General features: G+C 43.8%; 1 protein-coding gene across 2 annotated transcripts; it reads right to left on the bottom strand.

Moving 5' to 3' along the window:
- Positions 1–159: 159 nt before the first annotated feature.
- On the bottom strand, positions 160–27,976 carry trmt9b (tRNA methyltransferase 9B). 2 transcript variants are annotated; one of them, XM_029673304.2, is made up of 5 exons: positions 27,835–27,976; positions 15,397–15,599; positions 12,427–12,600; positions 2,045–2,275; positions 160–1,849 (listed from the first exon to the last, which is right to left on the bottom strand). In XM_029673304.2, exons 2-5 carry the CDS (start codon positions 15,557–15,559, stop codon positions 1,155–1,157), a joined length of 1,263 nt encoding a protein of 420 aa, XP_029529164.1. In that variant the 5' UTR covers positions 15,560–15,599; positions 27,835–27,976; the 3' UTR covers positions 160–1,154. The 2 variants fall into 2 exon arrangements, with proteins under 2 accessions (XP_029529164.1, XP_029529165.1); XM_029673305.2 differs by lacking the exons at positions 15,397–15,599; positions 27,835–27,976 and adding an exon at positions 12,696–12,769.

Here is a 27,976-nt window from a genome sequence, read left to right as displayed (position 1 = left end):
TGACACTAACAGTATTATGAAGTGTAGTCTATTAAATTAGTCTGACAGGTAGTAAATGTTGTTCTGTACCCGCATCCCTGGCCTCAATGTATCAGGAAATTGAGAACATTGGTAGAATAAACAGATTACGATTAGGACGAGTAAATCAATCACAAGAAGGAGATTCATACTAATTATTTATTAATGGGCTAAAAACATACACAGACAAATTCTATTTAAAAATGGTCATTTTTAAAAATCAACCATAAAATCTGTACACCAGTATCATAGTAGTGAGTCTACTAGACATGCTGCACTGGACTGACAGGCTTATGCAACTACCCACGGCTCAATGACTACAGAAATGTTTCACGTTTTCTGGGAGCTATTAATATGCGAACCACGGACATTCAGCAAGCAGCAACAGACCTACAGTGCAACATTTCACAGTATCATCTAGGACATATGTCTGATCATTTGCCCCAAAAATTATATTGGTTTAGTTCAGCTGGACAACATGTTAACACCAAATCACACAGACAGCATTGACATTACAGCACTTGACTTAATTAAGCATTCTTAATAACAGCACATGGCTCCTTAGAACGTGACCCATTATACACAAGTGGTCCACAGAAAGGGATACCAACACGTCACAGAACGTTGCTGCAAGGTTGGTTCCTCTTGTATTTTGCGGAACATATGAAGACAAATACAGGCAGAATTTGCATTTGAGAGACCCATTCCACCACTATATAACATAATGGTCAATAGTTAGTCTAAGAGGCAAATGGAAGGGGGGGGTATCCTATAAGTTCCTCTATGGCTAAAAACAGAAGAGCAAAATTTAGAGAGGGAAAACTTAAATGACTTGATTCCTTGGCAGACATTTTTCATAGTTATTGGTGGTCCATTGATAGCAGCATTGGAACGGAGGATAGAAGTCTTGGGAATAGGGTGCCATTTGGGACGCAGACCAGATATACCGTGGCCCTGGGACTCTGGACACTGCTTATTGGGCACTTTCCATTTGCGAAACACTACCTCTTAAAACAACACCTCAAGAATTAGAAGAGTACCTTCAACATCTCTTAAAAAATAGTGTACTTTTTGTCTTTGAGGCGCAAGATGAATAAATCATGATAAAAAAATAAAATAAACTTGTTAAAACCAAGTCATATGTTCCAAACCTGGACCTTCTCGGCCACCACGCACCAGTTGGCGTGGTCGAAGCAGGAGTAAAGGACGTGGAGCTCTTGGACGTGGCTCTCGATCAGCTCCGCCAGCTCGCCCTCCCGGAACACGTGGTAATAGCGCAGACACGAGGCGGCCTCCGGCTCCCCTTCACTGTCCTGTTTGAGGTCTCCGGGTGGGCTTGCTTCCCTCTCCCCTGGACCCTCTGTGTGCTCCCTCTGGTAGGAGGAGACCAGGTCAGGCAGGGCCACAGAGCCACACTCCTGGACCAAGGCAGTAGGGACACTGGTCTTCTCTGTGGAGTTGGAGTGGTTGTCGTTGCCATAATCTCTCTGGCTCCTGGCTAAGTCTGTGACCGAGTCAAAGACATCTTCCTCCGAGTTGTTCCTGGAGAAGCCAGAAAAGAGGCTGGATAGCTGCTTGATGAGGCCCGCTCCCCTGCCTCTGCGGCCGACCTTTCCCCCCTCCGCCTCCCCAAGCCGGGAGGAGACGGTGCTGATGAGTTCCCTGGAGGTGGATCTGGAGATGGTCAGGCTGCCAAAGTCAAAGACAGAGTCCAGGGAGCGTGAGAAGATCCAGAGCCTGTGGCTCTGATGGGGACTGCAGGTCATTTCCTCTTTGTCCAGCATGGACGATGTGCTTTTCACCTTCCTGTTCTTGTCGCTGTAGAGGCATTCTTGGATAGGTAAGAAAATAAATCTTACTTGGTTAGTCCAAACACACACACACACACAAAAAAAAAATATTTTAGGGGTTAAGAGTGTTGCTCAAGAGCACAACAGCAGGGGTTTGCACCTGGGATCAACAACAAAAAATAGCAGCCTTCCAGATATTAAACCGGCAACCTTTCGGCACCTAACCAGCTACCTACCGCTCATGCTCTGTACAGCGCCCCTCCTCCTGGGTGTGGGCCGCTCCCTGCCCAGGGTGGGGGATGGGGGATTGGGGTTCCAGGGCACAAAGATGTCCTGCTTCTGAAACTTCCGCCGTGTCTGCTCCATGGCCCACACGTAGATCATGATGCGCCCGCCCACGCGCAGGGTCCTTGCCATTTCCTTTATTGCTCGAATACGACGCTCTTTGGTGGACAGATGATGGATGACTAGAGGGAGAAAAAACATTTTGAGGGTTGGAAAGTTGAGCAGTGCAACTAGGAAAGTGGTGGGCATTGGAGCTTCTTGTACAGTATTGTCACAAGTTCAACAGATCTTTCTGAATGGCAAGTTCAGAATGGGAGGGGGGGTCATTGAGATAGCGAAGAGGGTTCAATAATAGCATAAGGGGCATCAAAATATTTATTTATTTCAAAAGTTTTAAATTCAAATTGACTGAATTGAATTGACTTCTTTCAATATGAATTGACCCCAATACTGATGGGCTGGATTGGAACCCACGCCGACGTCGCTATACTTGTGCTCTGAAGGCAGCGGCAGTAATTGTTCGACCTCCTGAGGCCACTGAGGGGCCAGTGTTTATGATTATTAATACTGTCCTAGGGCAAATGATCACCCAAATCCTGCCTACTCACGCGTTGGTAATTAGACACCGCTTTACCTTGCAATAAAACCATTCATTATTTCCCCAAACATACCCTTGTTATCTTGGTAACCCGGCTGCCGAGGCAACAAGGGCGCTGTGCCAGGAAGTGTATCTCATGTCAACTATGAAACTGGCCTCGTTTTCAACATTCGATTCATGTCACAACCACTGTGATTTGAAGTGAAGCACTGAACATGAACAGCTACATGATACCCAAGCAGAGGCAGTTGGGAGTATGTTAAATGGGAAATTTGGGATTCAAAAACAACAAAATGGAACCAGACACTTTTTTGGGTAAACAGCTTTGGGATGGGGCTGGAGAAATGGAACCACTCAAATTCATAGACAGAGCTATGGTTGCAAGGACTGACCATCCATGAGATCAAAATGATTTTTAACCATGTTTTGAAGCTGTACAGTATTTGTTTACAAATTACGATTGCAACATTTACAAACAATGGAGTAAAACCAGCTTATATTTTGGATGATGAGGTAAGACAGTTCAACTAAGCTCATGAGGCATGCATACATTATATTTAAGCAGTAAGGCCCGTGGGGGTGTGGTATATAGCCAATATACCATGGCTAAGGGCTGTTCTTGGGCACAACGCAACGCCGTGGTATAGCCGTGATATATTGGCCATATATCACAAACCCGAGGTGCCTTATTGCTATTATAAATGTAATTTACCAAAAAAATGTAGTTACCAATGTAACTAGAGCAGTTAAAATTATATTTTTGTCGTACTCGTGGTATACAGTCTGATATACCCCGGCTGTCAGCCAATCAGCATTCAGGGCTCAAACCACCCAGTTTATAATCAATGGCCATATATCATGAATTTAGAAGTCCAAAAATGTATGTACCAATCCCAAATTGCCCCTTTAAATCGAAGAGAGATGGATAAATGAATGTGATGCATGTGAGCCTCATGCCAAAGACGATGTTCAAATGTAAATTGGATATACAAAGCTTTTATTTAATTGAATGAAGTGCCCAGTTAGCCTAACACTGGGTCCCAATTCACTCCCTACCACAGTTCTTGATTTGGGCCGGAGCTTTCCAGAGCACCGTACTGGCACCTCAAATTTTTTGGGAATTGCATTTTCACTCCTCTATAAAACAAAGTAGCATATCGCAGGCCCAGATTCACATACGGAGGTTTAAAAAAAAGTTGATCAAAGCATGAAGGCAGGATCTGCATTGAATAGCAATGGAGAGCAGGCATTCAGTTCCTGATTCAGTTTTCTTCAAGTGTATTTGCCGCTAGTCTGTGAATCGGCATGACAGTAGGCTGTTAAAAGATTGCATTGGTACTGAAAAGGACACATAACTTCCAACATCTGATTCAGTATAAGCAGGCCCAGGCCCTGGTGAGGAGAACTAAGAGGTCATGTTGGCATTGGTTCTGTGACACCATTGGAAGGGCGACACCTGTGGGAGAAGTGTGGGGGATGATTAAGACGATGAGTGGGGTCAGAAGGGCGTGGGATAATCCAGTATTGATGAGTGGGGCCAGAATGGAGTGGGATAATCCAGTATTGATGAGTGGGGCCAGAAACGTGTGGGATAATCCAGTATTGATGAGTGGGGCCAGAAGGGAGTGGGATAATCCAGTATTGATGAGTGGGGCCAGAAACGTGTGGGATAATCCAGTATTGATGAGTGGGGCCAAAAGGGAGTGGGATAATCCAGTATTGATGAGTGGGGTCAGAAGGGAGTGGGATAACCCAGTATTGATGAGTGGGGCCAGAAGGGGGTTGGATAATCCAGTATTGATGAGTGTGGTCAGAAAGGAGTGGGATAATCCAGAATTGATGAGTGGGGCCAGAAAGGAGTGGGATAATCCAGTATTGATGAGTGGGGCCAGAAGGGAGTGGGATAATCCAGTATTGATGAGTGGGGTCAGAAGGGAGTGGGATAATCCAGTATTGATGAGTGGGGCCAGAAGGGAGTGGGATAATCCAGTATTGATGAGTGGGGTCAGAAGGGAGTGGGATAATCCAGTATTGATGAGTGGGATAATCCAGTATTGATGAGTGGGGCCAGAAGGGAGTGGGATAATCCAGTATTGATGAGTGGGGCCAGAAGGGAGTGGGATAATCCAGTATTGATGAGTGGGGCCAGAAGGGAGTGGGATAATCCAGTATTGATGAGTGGGGCCAGAAGGGAGTGGGATAATCCAGTATTGATGAGTGGGATCAGAAGGGAGTGGGATAATCCATTATTGATGAGTGGGATAATCCAGTATTGATGAGTAGGGCCAGAAGGGAGTGGGATAATCTAGTATTGATGAGTGGGCCAGAAGGGAGTGGGATAATCCAGTATTGATGAGTGGGGCCAGAAGGGAGTGGGATAATCCAGTATTGACGAGCGGGATGTGCCAGTAACAGATGAGGAGAGATGATGTCCAAAGCATTTGTCCAAGTGAAAACCTGGTCAATTTGTCAGATGGAAGGGCAGAGAGAGAATGAGAAAGAAGCATCCAGGAGTGCTAGATAGGAGTGAGGATGTAAATTATGCGTTGAATGCACAAAAGGGAAATAGGTAAAACTGGGTTACCTTCATCTGGGAAATTTGAGGTGTGCCATGTTATGTTGGCCCATCTTATTGTTGAGGCACTGGATAAGGTATTGGTGTTGTACAAGAGTGTGGAGGAAGGTAAACTACAGTAGTGGTACCAATCCGAAAGCCAGGGAAGGACGAGGCCAACAAGCTATCGGCCAATAGCGTTAACATCACATGTATTTAAGATGATGGAAGGTATGATTACAGAGAGGCTAACTTACTTCCTGGAGTGCAAGGGGCTAGTATCGCCACATCAGAGTGGGTTCAGGAATGTTAGGGGAACTATGGACCCAGTGCTCTGCTTAGAAGCAGAGGTCAGGAAGGCTCAAGTGAACAAGGAGACTGTTGTATCTGTCTTTTTTGATGTGGTCAAAGGTATATGATATGATGTAGAAGGAGGGGTTGTTTATCGAGCTCAATATTCCGGGGTTAGATGGAAGAACGTACACCTGGATAAAGGGATTCCTGTTTGGAAGGTCTATCCGTGTGAGGTTGGGGAAGCCTCTCAGGCAGCTACCTGGTGGATAATGGTACACAGCAGGCGAGCGTGATTAGTTCTCCGTTGTTCTCAAACATTTACATTTACATTTAAGTCATTTAGCAGACGCTCTTATCCAGAGCGACTTACAAATTGGTGCGTTCACCTTAAGACATCCAGTGGAACAGCCACTTTACAATAGTGCATCTAAATCTTTTAAGGGGGGAGGGGGTGAGAAGGATTACTTTATCCTATCCTAGGTATTCCTGAAAGAGGTGGGATTTCAGGTGTCTCCGGAAGGTGGTGATTGACTCCGCTGTCCTGGCGTCGTGAGGGAGTTTGTTCCACCATTGGGGGGCCAGAGCAGCGAACAGTTTTGACTGGGCTGCGCGGGAACTGTACTTCCTCAGTGGTAGGGAGGCAAGCAGGCCAGAGGTGGATGAACGCAGTGCCCTTGTTTGGGTGTAGGGCCTGATCAGAGCCTGGAGGTACTGAGGTGCCGTTCCCCTCACAGCTCCGTAGGCAAGCACCATGGTCTTGTAGCGGATGCGAGCTTCAACTGGAAGCCAGTGGAGTGAGAGGAGGAGCGGGGTGACGTGAGAGAACTTGGGAAGGTTGAACACCAGACGGGCTGCGGCCCATCCACACACAAACATGATCAATAATGTTTACCATACATAGTCAAGAAGGTACAGGAAGCAATTGAGGAGGTAGAGCGGTGGGCATTAATGACTTCTTAGGGCTAGGCCCCTTTTTTCTCCATTTCTGCCTGAATAATGTGCCCAAAGTAAACTGCCTGTTGCTCAGGCCCTGAAGCCAGGCTATGCATATAATTGGTACCATTGGAAAGAAAACACTTTAAATTTAGAAGAAATTGTAAAATAATGTAGGAGAATATAACACAATAGATATGGTGGGGAAAATCAACCGTAATTTTATTTTTTTGAGAGACCAGCCTCTTAGAAATGCAAGAGAAAGCTATAATATTGTAAAATAGCTCCCTGGATGTAATTCCTATGGCTTCCACAGGATGTCAGTCTATGTTCAAGGTTTCAGGCTTGTAAACAGTTTTAGTATGAGAATTATTGCACACCATGACGAAGTTGCGCACCTGCTAAAATTGGTTTCCAATTGAACATACTTCTTTCCGAAATAAATATTATAGTTTGATTACATTTTAGGGTGTCTGAGGAGTAAATAGAAACTCATTTTGACTTGTTGAAACAAAGTTTAGGGGTAGATTTTCAGATTCCTTTCTCTGCAAATTGAGTGGATTACTCAAATTGATAGCGCCAACTAAACGGGCATTTTGGGATATAAAAAATGTATTTTATCTAACAAAACGACACTACATATTATAGCTGGGACCCTTTGGATGACAAATCAGAGGAAGTTTTTTTTTTAAAAGTAATACAATATTTAATCTTTATATGTGAATGTATGAAACCTGTGCTGGTGGAAAAATATTTTGATGTGGGGCGCCGTCCTCAAACAATCGTATGGCATGTTTTCGTTGTAATAGCTACTGTAAATCTACAAAAAAAAAACTACACTCGATCCCTCCGATGTCAACAACTACAGACCAGTATCCCTTCTTTCTTTTCTCTCCAAAACTCTTGAACGTGCCGTCCTTGGCCAGCTCTCCTGCTATCTCTCTCAGAATGACCTTCTTGATCCAAATCAGTCAGGTTTCAAGACTAGTCATTCAACTGAGACTGCTCTTCTCTGTATCACGGAGGCCCTCCGCACTGCTAAAGCTAACTCTCTCTCCTCTGCTCTCATCCTTCTAGAATCTAGACCTATCGGCTGCCTTCGATACTGTGAACCATCAGATCCTCCTCTCCACCCTCTCCGAGTTGGGCATCTCCGGCGCGGCCCATGCTTGGATTGCGTCCTACCTGACAGGTCGCTCCTACCAGGTGGCGTGGCGAGAATCTGTCTCCTCACCACGCGCTCTCACCACTGGTGTCCCCCAGGGCTCTGTTCTAGGCCCTCTCCTATTCTCGCTATACACCAAGTCACTTGGCTCTGTCATAACCTCACATGGTCTCTCCTATCATTGCTATGCAGACGACACACAATTAATCTTCTCCTTTCCCCCCTCTGATGACCATGTGGCGAATCGCATCTCTGCATGTCTGGCAGACATATCAGTGTGGATGACGGATCACCACCTCAAGCTGAACCTCGGCAAGACGGAGCTGCTCTTCCTCCCGGGGAAGGACTGCCCGTTCCATGATCTCGCCATCACGGTTGACAACTCCATCGTGTCCTCCTCCCAGAGCGCTAAGAACCATGGCGTGATCCTGGACAACACCCTGTCGTTCTCAACTAACATCAAGGCGGTGGCCCGTTCCTGTAGGTTCATGCTCTACAACATCCGCAGAGTACGACCCTGCCTCACACAGGAAGCGGCGCAGGTCCTAATCCAGGCACTTGTCATCTCCCGTCTGGATTACTGCAACTCGCTGTTGGCTGGGCTCCCTGCCTGTGCCATTAAACCCCTACAACTCATCCAGAACGCCGCAGCCCGTCTGGTGTTCAACCTTCCCAAGTTCTCTCACGTCACCCCGCTCCTCCGCTCTCTCCACTGGCTTCCAGTTGAAGCTCGCATCCGCTACAAGACCATGGTGCTTGCCTACGGAGCTGTGAGGGGAACGGCACCTCAGTACCTCCAGGCTCTGATCAGGCCCTACACCCAAACAAGGGCACTGCGTTCATCCACCTCTGGCCTGCTCGCCTCCCTACCACTGAGGAAGTACAGTTCCCGCTCAGCCCAGTCAAAACTGTTCGCTGCTCTGGCCCCCAATGGTGGAACAAACTCCCTCACGACGCCAGGACAGCGGAGTCAATCACCACCTTCCGGAGACACCTGAAACCCCACCTCTTTAAGGAATACCTAGGATAGGATAAAGTAATCCTTCTCACCCCCCCCCTTAAAAGACCTAGATGCACTATTGTAAAGTGGCTGTTCCACTGGATGTCATAAGGTGAAAGCACCAATTTGTAAGTCGCTCTGGATAAGAGCGTCTGCTAAATGACTTAAATGTAAATGTAAATCGGACAGTGCAGTTAGATTAACAAGAATTTAAGATTTCAGCTGATATAAGACACTTACATGTACCTAAAATGTTTAAAATCCATAATATTTATTAGAATTTATTTTAATTACACGCCCTCCCCGCTAGCGGGACACCGATCCTTAACATGTGGGGATTCAGGTCCTCTGTAGATAAAACTCACATCGTGTTCTTTACAAGGTGGGAGATGAGGTATGCTTGAGGTTATATGGGAGAAACTTGGAGAGGGTGGGGGCCTTCAGGTTCCTTGGGGTATACTTTAACACTAGACTGACCTGGGCAGAACACATTGAGAGGAGTGGTGGGAAAGTGTAAGAAGGTGCTAAATGTGATGCTCTGTCTAATGGGGAAGGAGTGGGGGGGCTGGGCGTTCCTCATCGAGGACCATGTATGTTGCATTGATCCGATCTGACTGGGAAGGAGTGGGGGCTGGGCGTTCCTCATCGAGGACCATGTATGTTGCATTGATCCGATCTGACTGGGAAGGAGTGGGGGCTGGGCGTTCCTCATCGAGGACCATGTATGTTGCATTGATCCGATCTGACTGGGAAGGAGTGGGGGCTGGGCGTTCCTCATCGAGGACCATGTATGTTGCATTGATCCGATCTGACTGGGAAGGAGTGGGGGGGCTGGGCGTTCCTCATCGAGGACCATGTATGTTGCATTGATCCGATCTGACTGGGAAGGAGTGGGGGGCTGGGCGATCCTCATCGAGGACCATGTATGTTGCATTGATCCGGTCTGACGGGGAAGGAGTGGGGGCTGGGCTTTCCTCATCGAGGACCATGTATGTTGCATTGATCCGGTCTGACAGGGAAGGAGTGGGGGGCTGGGCTTTCCTCATCGAGGACCATGTATGTTGCATTGATCCGATCTGATGGGGAAGGAGTGGGGGGCTGGGCTTTCCTCATCGAGGACCATGTATGTTGCATTGATCCGATCTGATGGGGAAGGAGTGGGGGCTGGGCTTTCCTCATCGAGGACCATGTATGTTGCATTGATCCGATCTGATGGGGAAGGAGTGGGGGGCTGGGCGTTCCTCATCGAGGACCATGTATGTTGCATTGATCCGGTCTGACAGGGAAGGAGTGGGGGCTGGGCTTTCCTCATCGAGGACCATGTATGTTGCATTGATCCGGTCTGACAGGGAAGGAGTGGGGGCTGGGCTTTCCTCATCGAGGACCATGTATGTTGCATTGATCCGATCTGATGGGGAAGGAGTGGGGGGCTGGGCTTTCCTCATCGAGGACCATGTATGTTGCATTGATCCGATCTGATGGGGAAGGAGTGGGGGCTGGGCTTTCCTCATCGAGGACCATGTATGTTGCATTGATCCGATCTGATGGGGAAGGAGTGGGGGCTGGGCTTTCCTCATCGAGGACCATGTATGTTGCATTGATCTGGTCTGATGGGGAAGGAGTGGGGCTGGGCTTTCCTCATCGAGGACCATGTATGTTGCATTGATCCGATCTGATGGGGAAGGAGTGGGGGCTGGGCTTTCCTCATCGAGGACCATGTATGTTGCATTGATCCGATCTGATGGGGAAGGAGTGGGAGGGGCTGGGCTTTCCTCATCGAGGACCATGTATGTTGCATTGATCCGGTCTGACGGGGAAGGAGTGGGGGGCTGGGCTTTCCTCATCGAGGACCATGTATGTTGCATTGATCCGATCTGATGGGGAAGGAGTGGGGGGCTGGGTGTTCCTCATCGAGGACCATGTATGTTGCATTGATCCGGTCTGACAGGGAAGGAGTGGGGGCTGGGCTTTCCTCATCGAGGACCATGTATGTTGCATTGATCCGGTCTGACGGGGAAGGAGTGGGGGCTGGGCTTTCCTCATCGAGGACCATGTATGTTGCATTGATCCGATCTGATGGGGAAGGAGTGGGGGGGCTGGGCTTTCCTCATCGAGGACCATGTATGTTGCATTGATCCGATCTGACTGGGAAGGAGTGGGGGGGCTGGGCGTTCCTCATCGAGGACCATGTATGTTGCATTGATCCGATCTGATGGGGAAGGAGTTGGGGGCTGGGCGTTCCTCATCGAGGACCATGTATGTTGCATTGATCCGATCTGACGGGGAAGGAGTGGGGGGGCTGGGCGTTCCTCATCGAGCACCATGTATGTTGCATTGATCCGATCTGATGGGGAAGGGGCAAGGACTCAAAATATGTAGGTGGGCATTTCAGACCTCCCTAGTGTCTGGACTACAGGTGGAGATAGGGGATGCCATTGCAGATTAGGAGACACCAGCTGGCAATTAACTATTGGGTCAACCTACAGGTACACGGGGTGTCTCATCCTGAGAAAGGGATTTTACAAGCATGCTGGGAACATGAGCGAAGACAGAACAGAGCGTTGGGTGTGTGGGTAATACCCAGACGAGGGAGATGGGACTGTATGGAAGGGAGTTTAGTCCAACGGTAGCTATTCCTGTGAATCCACCATGGCTGCTCCCGCCTCCAGTAGTCTGGCAGTGTTGGAGAGATTATGGAAAGATTAGGAGGGTGTTGATCCATCTGATTTGTTTAAGAGACATCTGGATACTGTGTACTTTTACTCCATACATTTTCCCAGACATCCAAAAGTACTCGTTACATTTTGAATGCTTAACAGGCCAGGAAAATTGTGAAATTCACACACTTATCAAGAGAACACGTGGTCATCCCTACTGCCTCTGATCTGGCGGACTCACTAAACACATATCTATATTATGTATATAATGTCTGTGTTGGAGTGTGCCACTGGATATGCATACTTTTTAAAAACAAAATGGTGCCGTCTGCTTTGCTTAATATAAGGAATTATTTATACTTTACTTTTGATACTTAGGTATATTTAAAACCAAATACTTTTACTCAAGTGGTATTTTACTGGGTGACTTTCACTTTTACCTCAGTCATGGGCAACCATCCTCAGAGGTGGCACTCTTTTGTTCCAGCCCTGGTCTAACCACATTGTAGCATTAACATCAGCTGCTCAACAGAACCTCAATAAGCAGGCTAGGGTGTTTCACGGCTAGATCAAAAGACAAGCCCGCACACCCAGGAGCTCTCCAGACGGATGGTTGACCACATGTGACTAACCGTGCAGTTCTACTTTGTGGGGGTTAAGTGCCTTGATCAATGGCACAATGGCAGGAGACGGTAGGTCTACATGGGATCAGACACAGCAGCCTTCCAGTGTCAATAATGCTTACTTTTTCATGTAGGCTATAATAATAGTCATGAACAATATGTACAAACCCTTAACAATGAATAAACAGAGGTCTCTATAGCACAATGTAATTTGTGAACTTCGATGAACATAGTCTAATGGACCGACCTGCAAGAAGACAGCTCCTGCACTTCTTTCATCCCAAGTCAAGCACTGCTTATACCTATCCAGACACTTCCGATATGCAAACATTGTAGGGTTAGGCCCGAGGGGGAGTGAGGAGGACAGTGAAAAGAAAGTAATGGTAGCAGGAGTGTGAGTCAGAATGCAAGCCAGTTGGTCTGACCCCCAATTGAACTGGGGTCAGACACACTAACCGCTAGACAACACAGGCCAGTACCCTCCCATGTTGAATGAAGCATAGGCCTACCTGCGATAGAGAGGACACCGTCAAAGCAGCTATCCCTGTACGGCAGCCTGAGGCTGTCACACAGCTGCACCTCGTGGCCCTGGCTCCAGGCAGAGTCCACCAGGGGGCGACAAACGTCACAGCCCAGTTTGAACACACTGCTGTTGATGTGCAGGTACTTGCCATTGCCACAGCCTGTGATGGGGATGAGGGCAGACAATCAACAACAAACACCAGGTCCCAGTCCTGATTCTCCACCCTTCTCCCAAAGTGTGCACTTGCTCACTCACCAATCATAGATTTCAAAGAATTGGATTGGTGTAAGCACTGGCTGGAGGGAGTTTCCACAATTGTTTAATATATGCATGTATATGCATTAGTATGCATGTGCACCCTTTCGGAGAAGGGCAGAGAATCAGAATGCAGCCTAGATGTCAACCCCAGGAGAAAGACATGCATGAGGCCAGTATGAAATGGCACCCTATTTGCTTGCCTATATGGTGCACTCCTTTGGGAGTGCTACTTGTGTTTTGACATTGACATCATGACTTCATTTTGTAATGTTTAATTTCACCTTTATTTAACCAGGTAGGCAAGTTGAGAACAAGTTCTCATTTACAATTGCGACCTGGCCAAGATAAAGCAAAGCAGTTGGACACATACAACGACACAGAGTTACACATGGAGTAAAACAAACATACAGTCAATAATACAGTATAAACAAGTCTATATACGATGTGAGCAAATGAGGTGAGATAAGGGAGGTAAAGGCAAAAAAAGGCCATGGTGGCAAGGTAAATACAATATAGCAAGTAAAACACTGGAATGGTAGATTTGCAGTGGAAGTATGTGCAAAGTAGAAATAAAAATAATGGGGTGCAAAGGAGCAAAATAAATAAATAAATACAAATAAATACAGTAGGGAAAGAGGTAGTTGTTTGGGCTAAATTATAGGTGGGCTATGTACAGGTGCAGTAATCTGTGAGCTGCTCTGACAGTTGATGCTTAAAGCTAGTGAGGGAGATAAGCGTTTCCAGTTTCAGAGATTTTTTGTAGTTCGTTCCAGTCATTGGCAGCAGAGAACTGGAAGGAGAGGCGGCCAAAGAAAGAATTGGTTTTGGGGGTGACCAGAGAGATATACCTGCTGGAGCGCGTGCTACAGGTGGGTGATGCTATGGTGACCAGCGAGCTGAGATAAGGGGGGACTTTACCTAGCAGGGTCTTGTAGATGACATGGAGCCAGTGGGTTTGGCGACGAGTATGAAGCGAGGGCCAGCCAACGAGAGGGTACAGGTCGCAATGGTGGGTAGTATATGGGGCTTTGGTGACAAAACGGATTGCACTGTGATAGACTGCATCCAATTTGTCGAGTAGGGTATTTGAGGCTATTTTGTAAATGACATCGCCGAAGTCGAGGATTGGTAGGATGGTCAGTTTTACAAAGGTATGTTTGGCAGCATGAGTGAAGGATGCTTTGTTGCGAAATAGGGAGCCAATTCTAGATTTAACTTTGGATTGGAGATGTTTGATGTTAGACTGTAAACTCTCCTTCCAGACACCTAGGTATTTGTAGTTGTCCACGTATTCTAAGTCAGAGCCGTCCAGAATAGTGATGTTGGACAGGCGGGCAGGTGCAGGCAGCGATCGGTTAAATAGCATGCATTTAGTTTTACTTCTATTTAAGAGCAATTGGAGGCCACGGAAGGAGAGTTGTATGGCATTGAAGCTTGCCTGGAGGGTTGTTAACACAGTGTCCAAAGAAGGGCCAGAAGTATATAGAATGGTGTCGTCTGCGTAGAGGTGGATCAGAGGCTCACCAGCAGCAAGAGCGACATCATTGATGTATACAGAGAAGAGAGTCGGTCCAAGAATTGAACCCTGTGGCACCCCCATAGAGACTGCCAGAGGTCCGGAAAGCAGACCCTCCGATTTGACACACTGAACTCCAACAGAGAAGTAGTTGGTGAACCAGGCGAGGCAATCATTTGAGAAACCAAGGCTGAGTCTGCCGATGAGGATGTGGTGATTGACAGAGTCGAAAGCCTTGGCCAGATCAATGATTAGTAATGTTTCTTATCGATGGCGGTTAAGATATCGTTTAGGACCTTGAGCGTGGCTGAGGTGCACCCATGACCAGCTCTGAAACCAGATTGCATAGCAGAGAAGGTATGGTGAGATTCGAAATGGTCGGTAATCTGTTTGTTGACTTGGCTTTCGAAGACCTTAGAAAGGCAGGGTAGGATAGATACAGGTCTGTAGCAGTTTGGGTCAAGAGTGTCCTCCCCTTTGAAGAGGGGGATGACCGCAGCTGCTTTCCAATCTTTGGGAATCTCAGACGACACGAAAGAGAGGTTGAACAGGCTAGTAATAGGGGTGGCAACAATTTCGGCAGATCATTTTAGAAAGAAAGGGTCCAGATTGTCTAGCCCGGCTGATTTGTAGGGGTCCAGATTTTGCAGCTCTTTCTGAACATCAGCTGACTGGATTTGGGAGAAGGAGAAATGGGGAAGGCTTGAGCGAGTTGCTGTGGGGGGTGCAGTGCTGTTGACCGGGGTAGGAGTAGCCAGGTGGAAAGCACGGCCAGCCGTAGAAAAATGCTTATTGAAATTCTCAATTATAGTGGATTTATCAGATTTATCAGACTTGAAGCGAGGCATCTCAGAATGACTGGTACTTTCGAGTGTGAAAATCAACCCCCTAGTGGGAAATTAAGAATATCACACACCATCTTAGACAGTAGCTGAAAGCAAGAGTCAACCAAAGACTAATTTGCTTGTCAACAACGAAACATTGCATCATGAAATCAATCAATAGCAGGTAGAAAACCTTAGGCAGCGTATGTTGTTATCGGACTTTTTGTTTGTTTCAATTAAACTTAGGCCACCAGAGATAGTCAGTGGTAGGACAGACCGAGGCCAGTATTAAGACAGAGACACATACCCACTTAATGCATGTCCATCAGCAGTAGAACAGACACAGTAGCGTACATACCCACGTCAGCGATGATACTGCCAGGCTCATGGTCCAGTAGGAACTGGCGCACCTTGGGCCAGGCCTTGTAGCGGCTGTCGTTAAAATAAGGAGCAATCTTCTCGTAGACGCTGTGCACATGCTCCCTCTCCAGCCGAGTGGCAGCCTCCTCCATCACGGTCATCCAGGCTCGCTCATAAAACCAGCCCACCTCAGCCGCACAGCTACAGGGCAGACAATAACAACAGGTTGGATTTCCAAGGGAGAGGTAGCATTCCAAATGATACCCCTATTCCCCAGTGTACTACATAGGAAATAAGATGCCATTTGGGACATAATTTGAGTGTCCTTATGGGATAAGTTCAGGACAAGTAGTCCCTTGTCCAGTGGTATAAAGTACTTTAAAGTAATACTTAAGTCATTTTTGGGGTGGTATCTGTACTTTACATTACTAATTTATATTTTTGACAACTTTTACTTCCTGAAGAAAATAAATGTACTTTTTACTCCATACATTTTCCCTGACACCCAAAAGTACTCGTTACATTGAGTGCTTAGCAGGATAGGAAAATGGTCCAATTCACACACTTATCAAGAGAACATCCCTGGTCATCCCTACTGCCTCTGATCTGGCAGACTTACTTAACACAAATGCTTTGTTTGTAAATTATGCCAGAGTGTTGGAGAGTGTCCCTGGCTATCAGTAAATAAAAATGTAAAAATAAAATTGCGATGTCTGGTTTGCTAAATATAAGGAATTTTAAATGATTTATAGTTTTACTTTTGATACTTAAGTATATTTTAGCAATTACATTTACTTTAGATACTTAAGTATATATAAAATCAGATACTTATACTCAAGTAGTATTTTACTAGGTGACTTTCACTGTTACATGAGTAATTTTCTATTAAGGCATCTTTACTTATAGAAAAGTATGACAATTGGGTACTTTTTCTACCAATGCCTTTGTCCCATTTCCACCCACCCAAAAATCAAGTCCGTTCATACAAAACACAACACTGGCCTTTTTGTTCAGGACAGTCAGTTCCATTTCAAAACATTTTCTGGCGTTTTGTTCCTACAGAACACGACCCTGGCCTTTTAAATGTCCCTACATGATTAACAAAAGTATTCTTAAATCAATCAATATAATTATTGGTGTGAGAATTACAATGCCAGTATGGATGTCAAACCCAGCAACATCATAGCAGATTTGCATGATTGCTAGAGGTCAAGAAAGGTTCAAGGACAGGCAAAATAGAGGATCCTTATGTCATTAGGGACAGATCCAAATTCACAGAATAATTACCTGGAGGAAAGTCATGCTTTTTCTATTTCAGGCAAAGGGAGGGTTTAGTATATATATATATATATATATATATATATATTTTTTATCTGGTCCAGGGGAGGGTCATGTAATATGAAATGTATCACATTGCTATATTTCTAAGTGTTTTAGAATTAGTTGCTTATTAGGATATATAAACTGTATAAAAAGATAATTCGTAAAAATCCAAATAACTTCACAGATCTTCATCGTAAAGGGTTTAAACACTGTTACCCATGCTTGTTCAATGAACCATAAACAATTAATGACCATGCACCTGTGGAACGGTAGTTAAGACACTAACAGCTTACAGACGGTAGGCAAATAAGGTCACAGTTATGGAAACTTACGACACTAAAAAGAGGCCTTTCTACTGACTGAAAAACACCAAAAGAAAGATGCCCAGGGTCCCAGCTCATCTGCATGAACATGCCTTAGGCTTGATGACTGCAGATGTGGCCAGGGCAATAAATGTCAATGTCCGTACTGTGAGACGCCTAAGACTAGAAGTCGACCGATTAATTAAGGCCGATTTCAAGTTTTCATAACAAAAATCGGTAATCGGCATTTTTGGACATTGGCCGATTACATTGCACTCCACAAGGAGACTGCGTGGCAGGCTGACCACCTGTTATGCGAGTGCAGCAAGGAGCCAAGGTAAGTTGCTAGCTAGCATTAAACGTATCTTATAAAAAACAATCCATCTTAACATAATCACTGGTTGACGACATATGGTTGATGATATTACTAGTTTAACTAGCTTGTCCCGCTTTGCAAATAATCAATGCGGTGCCTGTTAATTTATCATCGAATCACAGCCTACTTTGCCAAACGGGTGATGATTTAACAAGCGCGTTCGCAAAAAAAGCACTGCCGTTGCACTAATGTACCTAACCATAAACATCAATATCTTTCTTAAAATCAATACACAAGTATACTTTTAAACCAGCATATTTAGTTAAAAGTAATTCATTTTAGCAGGCAATATTACCTAGGAAAATGTCAGTTCTCTTGCGTTCTGTGAAAGTAGAGTCAGGGTATATGCAGCTGTTTGGGCTGCCTGGCTCGCTGCGAAATGTGTGAAGAGCATTTCTTCCTAACAAAGACCGTAATTAATTAGCCAGAATATTACATAAGTATGACATAACATTGAAGGTTGTGCAATGTAACAGCAATAATTAGACTTATGGATGCCACCCGTTCGATAAAATACAGAACGGTTCCGTATTTCCCTGAAAGAATAAACATTTTGTTTTCGAAATGATAGTATCCGGATTTTAACATATTAAATGACCTAAGGCACGTATTTCTGTGTGTTTATTATATTATAATTAAGCCCATCATTTGATATTTGATAGAGCAGTCTGACTGAGCGGTGGTAGGCAGCAGCAGGCTCGTAAGCGTTCATTCAAACAGCACTTTCCTGCGTTTGCAGCTCTTCGCAATGCTTGAAGCACAGCGCTGTTTATGACTAAGCCTATCAACTCCCTTCTCAAGAATTTCCCTGAATTTAGCACCGTCCATCATTCCTCCAATTCTGACCAGTTTCCCAGTCCCTGCAGATTAAAAACACCCCCACAGCATAATGCTGCCACCACCATGCTTCACTGTGGGGATGGTGTTCTCGGGGTAATGGGGGGGGGGGGGGATGTTAGGTTTGCGCCAGCGTTTTCCTTGATGGCCAAAAAGCTACATTTTAGTATCGTCTGACCAGAGAGTACCTTCTTCCATATGTTTGGGTTGTCTCCCACTTGCCTTTTAGTGTACACCAAACGTGTTTTCTTATTTTTTCTTCAAGCAATGGCTTTTTTCTGGCCACTCTTCCGTAAAGCCCAGCTCTGTGGAGTGTACGGCTTAAAGTGGTCAAATGGAGATGCTCCACCGCGGATATTGGAGTTTTGCAGCTCCTTCAGTGTTATCTTTGGTCTCTTTGTTGCCTTCCTTGCCTGGTCTGTGAGTTTTGGTGGGCAGCCCTGTATCGGCTGGTTTGTTGTGGTGCCATATTCTTTCAATTTTTTAATGATGGATTTAATGGTGCTCCATGAGATGTTAAAATGTTCAGTTGTTTTTTTATAACCCAACCCTGATCTGTACTTCTCTATAACCTTTTCCTGGACCTGTTTGGAGAGCCCCTTGGTCTTCATGGTGCCCCTTGCTTAGTGATGTTGCAGACTCTGTGGCCTTTCATAACATACATATATATACACACATATACAGTGCCTTGCGAAAGTATTCGGCCCCCTTGAACTTTGCGACCTTTTGCCACATTTCAGGCTTCAAACAAAGATATAAAACTGTATTTTCAACAACAAGTGGGACACAATCATGAAGTGGAACGACATTTATTGGATATTTCAAACTTTTAACAAATCAAAACTGAAAAATTGGGCGTGCAAAATTATTCAGCCCCCTTAAGTTAATACTTTGTAGCGCCACATTTTGCTGCGATTACAGCTGTAAGTCGCTTGGGGTATGTCTATCAGTTTTGCACATCGAGAGACTGAAATGTTTTCCCATTCCTCCTTGCAAAACAGCTCGAGCTCAGTGAGGTTGGATGGAGAGCATTTGTGAACAGCAGTTTTCAGTTCTTTCCACAGATTGGATTGGATTCAGGTCTGGACTTTGACTTGGCCATTCTAACACCTGGATATGTTTATTTTTGAACCATTCCATTGTAGATTTTGCTTTATGTTTTGGATCATTGTCTTGTTGGAAGACAAATCTCCCACTTGTTGTTGATTCTTCACTAAAAAATACAGTTTTATATCTTTATGTTTGAAGCCTGAAATGTGGCAAAAGGTCGCAAAGTTCAAGGGGGCCGAATACTTTCGCAAGGCACTAATATATATATATATACATATATACACACACACACTGAGATCATGTGACAAATCATGTGAAACCTAAATAAAGTCCACCTGTGTGCAAACTAATTATGTAACATCTAAAAGGTAATTGGTTGCACCAGATCTTATTTAGGGGCTTCATAGCAAAGGGGGTGAATACATATGCACACACCTCTTTTCAGTTTTTTATTTTGTCAATTTTGTGTATGTCCATTACATGAAGTCCAAATAAAAATCTATTTAAATTACAGGTTGTAATGCAACAAAATAGGAAAAACGCCAAGGAGGATGAATATTTTTGCAAGGCACTGTATTCCACCTCAGTTTCACTTCCATTCACTAAACTCTACTAATCAACTCAATCAATGGATATTATGTAAGCACTTGTGAGATGCAAGGCTCCCCTGCCCAGTGCTCAGCCTCTGAATGACAAGAGAGACTAAAATTAGTTCACAGGTAACACAAAAAGATCAGCCACAAAATGAATAACAAAGACTGTGTTTGGGAGAAATTGTGCTGTTGTTTATTTTCTCTCTGGTAGTCAAGATCATTTAAACAGTACTTTATGTTGCCCTCTCCTACTTGCTGCAATTACATTATAGGCAACATATTTAAAAAAATATATATAACCAGGTAAAGGTTTGGACACACCTAATCATTCCAGGGTTTTTCATTATTTTTACTATGTTCTACATTGTAGAATAATAGTGAAGACATCCAAACTATGCAATAACACATATGGAATCATGTAGTGACCAAGAAAAAGTGTTAAACAAATCAAAATCTCTTTGATATTCTTCAAAGTAGCCACCCTTTGGCTTGATGACAGCATCTATCTCTCTGATTTGAACAGACACAGGCCACTGACCTTTTAAATCTCAGCAGTTGCTAAAGGCTTTCTGCTGTGCAATGCGAGTCGGTTAGGCTAATGAAGATACTGCTAGGTAGTGTTACTTCCCCGCAGAGTACCATTGTAGAGATTAAAGAGGAACAGCCAGAGCGGGGCTTGAGCCAGCAATCCTGCAGTTATAGGGAACATGCCCCATCTACCACCTGTGCTATAAGGGCCGCTTTCTAGGACACAGATTAAGCCTAGTCCTGGACTAAACTTTGTAATCATTGTTTTTTGTTTTCAAGTGAAATGTCTAACTGTTTGAGCAGGGTTTCCCAAACTCAGTCCTGGGTCCGTTTAACAAACCATACGACTCTATGCACAAGGACTACTTTGAACATTTGACAAAAACACATTTACTTGAACAATGCAAAGTTTGGAAACAAAATGACGGTTTGTGCCATGCGTCCTTATTCTGTTACCAAACTTTGCATCTGAGCAGAAAGATCAGAGTCTCTGTTACCGTGGAATTTCCCCATACAGTAGTTACAGACGGATTCTTATTTAACTTCGATTAAGCTGATAATGCTACGAGGGCCTCAGGGGCCACAATAGAGCTAAGAATATACATAACTGTCTGATGGTTTATATTATCTTGTTTGATATTGTACATTTAATTAATTGATGTACCCTTACCCTATGAAAATATGCTTAATTCTAATCCTAATGTCTAACCCCCATCAGCAGTTTGTAAAATGAAATGCAGTAAAAAATATATAAAATATTTTAAAGTGGTTTAACAATGTATTAAGCCAAATATATATTCTAGACAATACATGCATGCTTCTGAAATGTGGTTCACGAGCTCCAATACATTGACTGAAAAGTGATATGATTTACCATACATTGGTAGACGCATAAGTAATTGTTGTCCTCTTTTAGACAAATAAAAGGGGAAACTTCCCTTTCAACAACTCATACAGTGGTTCCTAGCCCATTACATTACAGAGTCATTAAAGGAAGGCATCTTCTGTACGGGGGACATCAACACACATCACGTGAGGTAAGGTTTTGGAAGCACAAGGACTTTATTTTTCATATCAGTGAGATATCATTATCGAAAAAGAAAAAGGTTAAATTGATACACACCTTTATAAGGTTAGTGTACCCACATGGCCATATCTCCATTTTACAGCACGTGTTTACGGAAGACAGAGGGACCACTTGTGCTAATTAGCTACAGTATCTAGTATGCTCTGAACACCTGTGTGTAATGGAAGGCCCGCCAGAAATGTATTATCACTGAAAAATACAGTCTGCTGCAACTGTGACGAAGCAGGTTAAAACAGTTTACAGTGCGCAAATCTCACCATCTTCCTCATCAATCTACACATAATACCCCATAATGACTAAGTGAAAACACGTTTAGAAATGTTTGCTGATGTATTAAAAAGAAAAACAGAAATGTCACATTTACACAAGTATTCAGACCCTTTACTCAGTACTTTGTTGAAGCACCTTTGGCAGCTACTACAAACAAGTATTTTTGGGTATGACGCTACAAGCTTGGCACACCTGTATTTGGGGCGTTTCTCACATTCTTCTCTGCAGATCCTCTCAAGCTCTGTCAGGTTGGATGGGAGCGTCGCAACACGGCTATTTTCAGGTCTCTCCAGAGATGTTCGATCAGGTTCAAGTCCTGGATCTGGCTGGGCCACTCAAGGACATTCAGAGTCCCAAAGCCACGCCTGCGTAGTCTTGGCTGTGTGCTTAGAGTCGTTGTCCTGTTGGAATGTAAACCTTTGCCCCAGTCTGAGGTCCTGAGTGATCTGGAGCAGGTTTTTATCAAGGATCTCTGCATGTTGCTCCGTTCATCTTTCCCTAGATCCTGACTAGTCTCCCAGTCCCTGAAAAACATTCCCACAGCATGATGCTGCCACCACCATGCAGTATTTTTATTAACCTATGTAATTGTAAAAACATGGACCTTGTAGCAGTGGTAAGGGCATGAAATCAGCAAAAGGAAAGACAGGTCGATGTACTCAGTGTCGAGTTATTGACAGGTCTTGGCGATCCAATGGTGAAAGACCCATATCATACAAAATATACAAGTAGATTTACCAAATATACACAGGCAATAGCCCAAAGAAATAGCCTCTGTATCAGGCTTAACTTGTCCTCCCTGACCAAGGCCCTACTCCCACGATTGCTCAGTTTGGCCGAGGGGGCCAGAACTAGGAAGAGTCTTGGTGGTTCCAAACTTCTTCCATTTAAGAATGATGTTGGCAACTGTGTTCTTGGGGACCTTCAATTTTCAGGATGCTGGGGAAACTCCATTAAATCCAATCAATTTAATTTACCACAGATGGACTCCAATCAAGTTGTAGAAACAGCTCAAGGATGATCAATGGAAACAGGATGCACCGGAGCAAATATGTCTGAATATTTACGCAAATATTTTAATTTTTAATATACATTTCTAAAAACCTATTTTTACTTTGTCATTATGAGGTATTATGTGTAGATTGATGAGGAATATTTTTTATTCATTACATTTTGGAATAAGGCTGTAAAGTAACAAAATGAGAAAAAAGTCAAAGGGGTCTGAATACTTTCCGAATGCACCGTAACTCTTTCAGAGTTCTAAAAGCAAGCACAGCAGAAACTGGTTACTCTTTAGTTGACAAGGTAACTGCTGTTTAACTTTACATACAAAAAACTAAACTAGTGTTTATTCCCAGTGCTGAGCTAGTATTGTAACTGGCATGTAACGTTAGCGAATGTTTAATCCCCTCTCGACTGAGGTGAATTAGCTGCACTAGCTAGTAGCTACCACAGTCAGGTAGAGGCTAGAGCTGACCCATCTGTCAGACATAGTAATAATAGCTGCCTCATATTGCTAACAGCTTTTGTCGGTATGGAAATGTATGTAGCATTTGTTTTGAGAGGTTTTATTAGTCAGCATGGCAATGTAACGTTATTGAGCTGTCCGTTTCCCTTGCTAATTCCCTACTTTTCACACTGACACAGTAATACACAGCTCTAACATTTACAGGCTTCACTGTCACGGTGCTCAGTAGAGGTCTGCGCCAGCATCCGCAGCTTTTCATACCTCACCAGCTTTCTGTCCGACTCCCACAAGGACTTGTCCCAAACACAACTGCAGTCCCGCAATGTTATTTTAGGCGTATGTGACACAGCTCACTTGCCAGCCATAGTCGCAGCAATTTTGAGCCCTATAGGCAATATCAAATGAGCTAAAATACCTTAAAATAGTTTAAATTACCAGGAGATTCTCACATGGCCCCGATATTAGGCTATCTGTATTACTGGGCTAGATCAGCCAATATGTTAGATTGAAGATAGCAGAGTTGGAGAGACTTGCACTTTCTCTTGAGATATTTTCTAGGATACCTTCTAGGAGTGGGAAGATTTTCAGACAAAAATGTGGGTGATTAGTATTTAGAACTTTCTAGGCAATATAGGAAGTACATTTCCGTGGAAAGAAAACTGCGCTGTGCTTCTCTGCTCATGCATAGGCTATATCCTACTCTATTTAATTGAGACCACACCTGATCTCGCAGGTAGCTACTGAACTGTAAGCAGCATGAATAAGACACTTGCTACATTTAGCTTAGTCCAATAGAATATCGCCCACCTATTAGGAGGACAATTTGCAGGCAGAGGCAAATAAAAGGGTAATCAATACTTAAATGAATAGGCTCACCGGTGCTCACCATAGTAACCTAACCTGTGTGTGCTTTTGTGCCTTTTCCTTTTCAATGAGGATTCCATGTTTTGATTGCAGGTCGACTCACGTTGGTTGAGCGCCCTCCACTTCTTTCCATTATCATTATTTTTTTTAGACACTGTAAACTGAAGTATAATCTTATTTGATATTTAACTGCCACGTGATTCTCTGCCTATGTAGGCAGCCTACTCTATTTTAATGAGACCACAAATACTAGGAACACTTGAACGCTCACGTCCAACTGTGAGAGATAGGCTATTGAAGAAGTTGAAGCAGCAAAATCTGAGTGTGTGAATAATGCGAAAAGGATGTGAGGCTAACGCATACCAAGCAGACAGAGGACCGTTTCCAAATAATCTGTGTGTCCAAGTCATCTGTCTGACTGTCCGCAGACTGTGCTGCAATGATCTCTATCAAACCCGCAGGTCCTTCAGGCGTCCCACAGGAATGGAACCCTGCTCATCATGTCTTAGCAGGACGAGATGGTGACAGGGGTCCCAGCAGGGTCAGACAGCCAGGGAAGACCAGTCTGTGAGGTGAAATTTTGCAGATACAATACTTAATTCTCTCAGTGCAGCAAACACTGGACAAGCCAGATGCTATTTTAATGCAGTCTGACAAACCTCCAACGTTGATATACAAACTATCATGAATTGATCTAGGCTTTTCCCGATGACACAAAACATTTGATTTAACTAGGCAAGTCAGTTAAGAACAAATTCTTATTTACAATGACGGCCGACCAAAACGCATCCTGCGGGGACGGGGCTGGGATTATAAATAAAAACTAAAATATAGAACAACACACACATCACGACAAGGGAGACACCACAACACTACATAAAGAGAGACCTAAGACAACACAGCATGGCAGCAACACAACATGGTGGCAGCAACACAACATGGTACAAACATTATTGGGCACAGACAACAGCACAAAGGGAAAGGTAGATAGAACATTACATCACGCAAAGCAGCCACAACTGTCAGTAAGTGTCCATGATTGCGTCTTTGAACGAAGAGATGGAGATAAAACTGTCCAGTTTGAGTCTGTTGCAGCTTGTTCCAGTTGCTAGCTGCAGCGAACTGAAACATGTAAAATGAAAGTGTGAAGACCTGGTAGAAGCTATTGATGATGAAAAGATACATATGTTTGAATGTCCAGTCATGTTCATATCATCTCAGACATAAATTACTAGTTTAAGGCCATCTATAGAAAGTACTATATGCCAGTGAAACTGAATAACATGCACTCAACCATGTAAATCCTCTGCTAGAGGTGTATAACACAAAAGGGGACACATTTGCATATGTTATGGTCTTGTGAAGGCTGGCAGAATTCTGGCAAACAGTATGTTCTTTTATCTCTGCATGTCTACAGATTCACTCTTCTTATTGGTTTTGTTTGCTTGGAAATGTTGATACTGGAGACCTATCTGAAGAAACTGTTTAACCAAGCATTTATAGCAGATAAGAAACATGTCCATTAATTGGAAGGTTGGTTATCCTCCCACAGTGTCAAGTTATGCATCAATAGCTTTGATTTATTACCAGATTAAGGGAGCAACTTGCATAAGGTCTGGATGCCTAATATATAGATACATTATGACTGAAGGAGTCTGTATTGAAAACATTCATACTTCTGGGGAGATAACAATTTAGGCAATCCCTAGCCGATGGGCTGCTCAGTCCTTGCCATGTGGGTCTGCCGTCCTGTGGGTTATCACTCTGGCTTTGGCCTAACACACCCAAAACTAAAAATACATGTTTTCATTAAGATCCTAAACCTGAGTAGGTTGTGTGGTTTGGGGTTACACCTTAGCCAAATACATCTAAACTCAGTTTTTCCACAATTCCTGACATTTAATCCTCGTAAAAAGTCCCTGTCTTAGGTCAGTTAGGATCACCACTTTATTTTAAGAATGTGAAATGTCAGAATAATAGTAGAGAATAAATTATTTCAGCTTTTATTTATTTCATTACATTCCCAGTAGATCAGAAGTTTACATCGATATAGGACTCGTTTTACTGTGGATATAGATACTTTTGTACCGGTTTCCTCCAGCATCTTCACAAGAGCTTTTGCTGTTGTTCTGGGATTGATTTGCACTTTTCACACCAAAATACTTCATCTCTAGGAGACAGAATGAGGGGTCTGACAGCTGCGTGGTCCCATGGTGTTTATACTTGCGTACTATTGTTTGCGTACTATTGTTTGTGGTACCTTCAGGCATTTGGAAAATGCTCCCAAGGATGAACCAGACTTGTGGAGGTCTACAATTTTTTAGTTATTGGCTGATTTCTTTTGATTTTCCCATGATGTCAAGCAATGAGGCACTGAATTTGAAGGTAGGCCTTGAAATACATCCTCAGGTACACCTCCAATTGACTCAAATGATGTCAATTAGCCTATCAGAAGATCCTAAGCCACAGTCAACTTAGTACATGTAAAATTCTGACCCACTGGAATTGTGATACAGTGAATTATAAGTGAAATAATCTGTCTGTAAACAATTATTGGAAAAATTACTTGTGTCATGCACAAAGTAGATGTCCTAACCGACTTGCCAAACCTACAGTTTGTTTTCAAGAAATTTGTGAAGTGGTTGAAAAATGAGTTTTAATGACTCCAACTTAAGTCTATGTAAACGACTTCAACTGTATGTTTTTTGTTTCCAAAACATTCCCTCGGGAACAAAAAAAAATTAAGGTGGGAACTGGGAAGTTACTTGTGTTGGGAGAGAGTGGAGTTATTTACTGGACTGGTGGGGGTCGGGCGTGCAGGTGGCTCGGGCTGGCAGGTCAGTCTGACTGAAATTTGATATAGAGGATGTCTTAATAAAGTCAAAAGTCGACTTAGTTTTTCAAGTTGTTCATTTGTTAGTCTATCGGTTAAAGGTGCAACAATATTTATTATTGAATTACCTTTGATCTTGTTCAGTCTGATTAATCACATTAAACATACTTAATAATGATCTCTTACCTAGCTTGATGACAGTGGGCATGTTTGCTTACTTTTTGTTCTAAATAGAGACAGCATATTGGATTGTGTAAAAATGCAAGAAAATAGCTTTAGATGTCCCCCCAAAAATCTGGGGGAGGACCACCGCCAGATTATGTCCCCCCCACTTCTAAAACCAAAGTGGTGCCCCTGGTGTACAGTAAGTGTATATTTTGTATTTGTGGAATTATTCCGATGTGATAGTAAAGGGCTTTATGTTTCTAGAATCATATCGCAATTGAGAAATCCATTTATTTTCAGATGGAGTACTTGGCTGTTTTGGCTGCCAGAGCCAGTCTACCGCTGAAAATAACATACAAGGTTCTTGGACCTTAAAATTAAGAATACATCTTGGGTTTAGTGGGCTAACCTTTTTCGGTTACTGTACCACTGTCGGGCAAATTAATTTTGGTCTGCCTGGAGTACCCCTGAAGTGTCCCTCATGTGCATTTTAACAGTAGGCCTAAGGTCTCATGAGACTTCTCAATTATCAACTGTGGCTAGACCAAGTACCCCTGGTTGAGAACTAGGCTGGGAACAACTGCATTTGTACATATACTCTAGCTAGCCTAAAGAGACCCATCTACGTTAAAACTAGAACCACAAATTCATCCGAAATTCATCCGAGAACGTATCTTCGCGTAAATCCTCACTTAAATTTGTATCGCGTACAATCGGCAACAATGTAACATCATAATTACCGTAAATACTTCTGCCGGCCAATTTATCGTGTCGGCTACATGTCAGCAACGGAGGAAATATGTTCAAATCGGTTGTCACAGCGTTGATAAAGGCTGAGTGAAATTGGCGTTCTGATTCAGTCCTATTTTGACTAGATGGTAT

This window comes from Oncorhynchus nerka, linkage group LG11 (genome assembly GCF_034236695.1).
Source record: "Oncorhynchus nerka isolate Pitt River linkage group LG11, Oner_Uvic_2.0, whole genome shotgun sequence".
Taxonomy (NCBI): domain Eukaryota; kingdom Metazoa; phylum Chordata; class Actinopteri; order Salmoniformes; family Salmonidae; genus Oncorhynchus; species Oncorhynchus nerka.
This window is presented reverse-complemented; position numbering and strand designations above follow the sequence as displayed.